The 5,686-nt window shown below is 40.1% G+C and overlaps 2 protein-coding genes across 2 annotated transcripts; both read left to right on the forward strand.

Annotated features, from left to right (window-relative positions):
* Nucleotides 1-1,632: 1,632 nt before the first annotated feature.
* LOC130469660 (uncharacterized) lies at nt 1,633-3,476 on the forward strand. The gene is made up of 2 exons (XM_056839070.1): nt 1,633-2,077; nt 2,267-3,476. The coding sequence occupies exon 2, from the start codon at nt 2,268-2,270 to the stop codon at nt 3,474-3,476; it is 1,209 nt and encodes a 402-aa protein (XP_056695048.1). The 5' UTR covers nt 1,633-2,077; nt 2,267.
* Nucleotides 3,477-3,578: 102 nt separating this feature from the next.
* Nucleotides 3,579-5,686, forward strand: LOC110786733 (uncharacterized). The gene is made up of 3 exons (XM_056839071.1): nt 3,579-4,451; nt 4,555-4,884; nt 5,051-5,686. Exons 1-3 carry the CDS (start codon nt 3,579-3,581, stop codon nt 5,684-5,686), a joined length of 1,839 nt encoding a protein of 612 aa, XP_056695049.1.

The raw sequence follows: 5,686 nt of genomic DNA on the forward strand, positions 1-5,686 counted from the left end.
TAAAGTATCCGAACGTGTAGCTGCTGAGGGGAAAATGGGTCTTGGGCTAGCTGCTGTTGATTTAACGAGCTATCCTTTGTCAAAGTCTTTTGGTGATTTGTTGGTAAGACCTCATTCTGCATCGGGAATCAGTATGATTGAGTTTGCTATTCCGGAAGGTGTTCAGACAAATGATGATATTGAAAAGAGCTGCGATGTTGTAAGTCAATTTATTTTTTTCAATTTTTTTTATTTGGTTTAGTTAAGGAATCCTACTTACTCCCTCCATTTTTTTTTATTGCACCATTTGGGATTTCACGCTTGCCAATGCACTATTTTAACTACTAATATCTCTCATTATACATTTTAAAAAATTATAAAAATTTGATAATTTGAAAGTATATTTCGAGACGAATATAACAAGATCCCACATGAGCATATTTTTCCTTACATATAAATCACAAAAAATAACTATATAAGAATAAGCGAATAGTGCTAAAACCAAGATGGTGCAATTATAAAAAAATGGAGGAAGTATTAGTTATGAACTGACACCAATTAGTTAATCTTCTAAGGCAATTAGTTAACAATTTTATTAGTTTTCAGTCACACATATTAGTTAAGTAATTCAAGAAATTAGTTACATGGTGTCTTGTATTAGTTAAGTTATTAAATTAATTAGTTATACATTGTTTGATACTATTATTAGTTTTAGCTAATTTTTTTCATTTTTTGTGAAGGAGTTGAAAGTAGCAATGAAAAAGTATTGCCGGGATTTATACATTGTACGTTAAAGGAGGGAAGACAACAATTGTCTGATAGTCTTGGATATGGAGATCCGGTATTTTTGAAGATTATAGACTCCATTGTTGCATATGCTGAAGATCTGAAGAAAGATAACATTGATGGTTATCGTGTTAAAGATGGTGTTAATGTTGAAAATGGTGGTGATGGTAGTTGTGCTGCCGGTGCTGGTAATGGTGCAGCTGAAAAGAATGGTGCTGCTTCTGGTGCTGCCGGTGCTGGTAGTGGTGCAGCTGAAAAGAACGCTCCTGCTTTTGGTTTTGTCGGTGCTGGTAGTGGTGCAGATGAAAAGAATGCTGCTGCTTCTGGTTCTGTTCCTTCAACGAGTGATAAATCTGGTGGTCGTCAACCAGAAAATGATAATCTTTGTTGCAGCATAGCGCTTGGTTCACCTGATGAAGAAGTTTTCTGTGTATCCACATTCATGCTCAGGTACCCTAAGACTCTCTCCCAAGAGGCAAGGCTTGAAAAAGAGGTTCTGGACTTCTGTTTTCTTGAAGATGATTGTGTTGATCAAAAGTAAGTTGTGTTTCTGTATTTAGTTATTCATTTCATAGTTTTAGTTAAGAATTTGTATCAATTTGTAATGATTTTTTAGTAAATAGTTAACATAAATTAGTTATGAATTTTTAGTAATCAATTAGGATTTTATAGTCATTAGTTTAGAATTTTCACCAATTAGTTAGACAATATCATATATTATTTAGCAAATCATGTCATTTAATTAAGCCTTAAAAAATATGCAACTTAACTAAATTGTGAAGCACAAGAACCTATTAGTTAAAAATTACATCAATTATTTAAACACTAACATAAATTAATCGGTTTTTTCATGAAATGCCCCGAGGTTTTAAAAAACGCACCAAATACCCTCGCCTGTTTCGATTCACATAATATACCCCTATTTATCCGTACTGTTCATGACATGCACCTGTCAGCTAACGCCGTTAGTCTGCCGTTAGTGGTGTTTTACTTATTTGCCCTTAATTTTGGTTTAGCGCCATTGACTTCCTTCACTTTCACAGAAAGACCAAAAAAAAAAAAACCGTTCACATTTTTCTCTTTCTCTCTCCTCTCCCCTGTTCTTCTTCAAGCTCTAATCCTACTCAAACCCTAGAAATTCTGGGTAGATCTTCAATATTTTTGTGAATTTTGCTGCGCACCTTAAAGGCGAGTTCGTGGGTTGTGATTTTGCTTCAATCGCGACAAAAAAGGGAGAAACTTGAGGCGATTTCCAGTTGAGTTAGTGTTGAAGAGGAAACGGGAATTTTAAAGTTGGTTAGTCTACTTCCAGGTAATAATCTCTTCTCCTCTGTTTAATTTTGCTGGTAAACTTGTTTTTTTTTCACGAAATCGATTAGGGTTAGGGTTTGTGAAATTGTCAGTTTTTTTTTTAAAATTGCGCAAATTTCTTGTTGGTTATTGGTCAATTGTGGTTGTTGGAATGAAAATTGATGTTAGTTTCATTATTTTTTCCCTTTAGGATGAGTGCTATTTGGTTGTTACTACGTTATGGGTCACATAGTTTTGATATTAGAGTGGGAGACATGGAAAAATATCGTTTGTTGAAGTTGTTTCTTGATATCTTTGAGGAATCAGTTAAGCAAGATGTTTTTTTGCCTAGTACCTTTAGCTTGTATGTTGAGGGTCCTTGTGGTAAGGTTGAATTGAATGATGATAAGACTTTAAGGCTTCTGTGGGGATGGAATTGGGGTAAAGACACTGCTGAAATTTGGGTTGAGGGAACAGATAAACCAGGATTGGTGTTTAGGAATGCTGTTGCAACAATTGAGAATCATAGAAAGGAAAAAGAGAGACAACTTAAGGAGAGACAAGAGGAACTGTTGAGGGCTCAAAGAGAGGAGGAAGAGGCAATGAGGAAACAACAGGAAAGGGAGGACATTTTGAGGGAAATACAGGAACAAATGGAGTACACTGTGGCTATGGAGGTCCCTGTTGTTGATTGTGAGGACATGAAGGTTGAGTATGTGAGAGTCATTAGCAAAGATGATGCTGATGAGGTGTTTCCAGGTTGCTCTCAACCACAACAAACACAAGAATCCCCAAAGAAACAACCCACCCCACCCAAACACACAAATCATGTTGCTTCTAAGTCAAAAGGCAAGGATAAGCCTGCTTCTAAGAAACTAACCCCCAAAAGGAGGGCATCAGCTAAACAATCCACCCCACAGAAACAACCCACCCCACCTAAACAACCCACCAAACAACCTACACCACCACCCCCACCACCCCCACCACAGAAAGAACCCACCCAACCAAAACAACAACAACACACACCACCACCAGAACATCCCACCTCTCCACCACAACAACAACAACACACACCACCACCAGAACATCCCACCTCTCCACCACAACATCACACCCCTCCACCACCACCACAAAATCCCACTCCACCACAGAACAACCAAACTGATGAGCCTAACAATCAAGCACCACCTGATCAAGCTCAGCCAGTGAAAAAGAAGGGGGGCAGAGCTAGACCTGAGGGGTTTAGGATTAACAAAGTCACTGCTAAGAAGGCTGGAACTTGGGTTTCCAAGGGAAAGGGAAAAGGGAGAAAGGGTACAGGAAGGTCTAAGACACCAGGGGTTTTTGCTGATGTTGGTGAGATATGTTCAGAAGAGGAGAGTGAGGATTCTGATTATGAGGAATCAGATTCTGAACAATAGGATGTTCTGAATGATTGGATTGATTCTGATGTTGATGATGAGGTGAATCCTGATGATATTCCTGATTTGGGGTTTGAGGATTGTCTAAATGGTTCCTCAAAGATGGATAAGGCCTATAAAAATGGCAAAATATGGACTGATCAACCATATGGGTCCATTAAGTTAGAACCCTGGTTGATCTTTCATGATAAGGCCACATTTCTTGAAGTGTTGAGAAGTTACTGCATACAGGAGGGGTTTGGGCTTAGTGTTGAGAGGGCTGACAATAGGAGGTACACAGCAGTGTGTGCAGTGGAGTCATGTGACTGGAGGATACATGCCAGTAGGTTGTTTGACAATGTTAGCTGGGCCATTAAGGTGATCAGTGGGTCCCACAGAACTTGTGGGAGGCTTGAGGAGAATCCAGTGGTGACCTCTGAGTGGTTGTGTAAGCATATGTTGGGGGAAATAGAGGCAAATCCAGAGATTCCAGTGGAGACATTGAGGAGGTATGCACAGGAGAAGTTTCAGTTGAGGGTGAAAAAGAGGCTATTGTACAAGGTCAGGAGTATGGCAAAGGGAAAGCTGCATGGTGGTTGGGCTGAAGCATATGAGCTGTTGCCTAGATATGCTGAGATGATTAAGCAAACAAACCCAGGGAGTCATGCACTTATAACATGGGGGGCCAGTAGTGGGGATGTGAACCCAAAATTCAGAGCTTGCTTCTTCTCATTTGCTGCACAAGTCAGGGGGTTTCTAAGGGGTTGTAGGCCCATAATTGGAATAGATGGGGCTCATTTAAGTGGTTTCTACAAGGGCATTCTACTGACAGCAGTTGGCATAGATGGGAACAATGAAATTTTTGTTCTTGCCTATGGGATAGTAGACACTGAGAGTTGTGACAGTTGGACCTACTTCATGAGATGTTTGAGGCAAATGTTTGAGCAGGAGGGTTGCAACAGAGATGATTGGACCTTCATCAGTGATAGGATGAAGGTATGTGTACTGATCTGATATTTACTCTTTTCTGATCTTTACTTTTTCTTATGTTTATGTTTCTATATTAATGAACCTGTTTTTGTTGTTTGCTGATGTGTAGGGTGTTGAGTTGGCAGTTAGAGAAACTTTTCCTAGAGCAACTAGGAGAGTTTGCTGCCAACACCTATACATGAATTGTAAGAACAATGGCTTCAGTGGATCTGCATTCCACAAGCTCTTTTGGATAGCTGCTAATGCATACAATGAGTATGTGTTTGGTAAGGCCATGGAAAAGATCAGTGAGTACAATGCAAATGCCACTGCATACTTGAACAGCTGCATTGAGCAGTGGTCTAGGCATAAGTTTGACTCTACTGTTTGTTGTGATCACAACACAACAAACTTTGTGGAGTCATTCAATGCATGCACAAAGCCCTTCAGAGACATGCCTGTCTTCTCATTATTGGAAGGTATAACTCTTCTAATCATATTCATGCATAATATTACCCTTGAACTTGTTGTTTGTTGTTTAATCATATTCATGCATAATATACCCCTGAACTTGTTGTTTGTTGGTTAATGTCTGGTGTACAACAATCAGAAGTTGGTGTATGCAGAGGGTGGGGGCTAGATTTGACAAGGCAGTTGACATGGAGGAAGGTCAGCTCACTGCATATGCATTGAAAGAGTTAGAGGAGAGGACAGCTGAGTCCAGGTTATGTTATGCCACAGCATGTGGAGGGGGTGAATTTGAGGTTAGGGATGGACATGTCAACTTCCCAATTAGGCTTGCAACAAGAAGTTGTGCCTGTGGGAAGTGGCAGATCTGTGGAATCCCCTGCAAGCATGCACTGAGGGTCATATATGACCAAAGGATGAACCCCCATGATTTCATATCCCCATGGTTCAAGGCTCCTGCATACAAGCTAACCTATGCAGAACATATTCATCCTATGGCAGATCCATCTCAGTGGCCTGACTTTGGCCTTCCTTCCATTCAGCCTCCAACCATCAAAAGACCATCTGGCAGACCTGCTAAGAAGATAAAGAGAGGGGCAAATGAACCAAAGAAAGGGAAGAGGAACACAAATGTGAAATGTGGAAAGTGTAGAGAGTTTGGTCACAACTCAAGAACATGCAAGAGTGGAGGAACAAGTGCCACTGGACCAAGTACTTCAAAGAGTGGTGCAGCAGGAGCAAGTACATCAAATGGGGGACCAAACACAAGGAAGAGGTCAAAGGCAGCTGCATAG

This window comes from Spinacia oleracea, chromosome 3, assembly GCF_020520425.1.
Source record: "Spinacia oleracea cultivar Varoflay chromosome 3, BTI_SOV_V1, whole genome shotgun sequence".
Taxonomy (NCBI): Eukaryota; Viridiplantae; Streptophyta; class Magnoliopsida; order Caryophyllales; family Amaranthaceae; genus Spinacia; species Spinacia oleracea.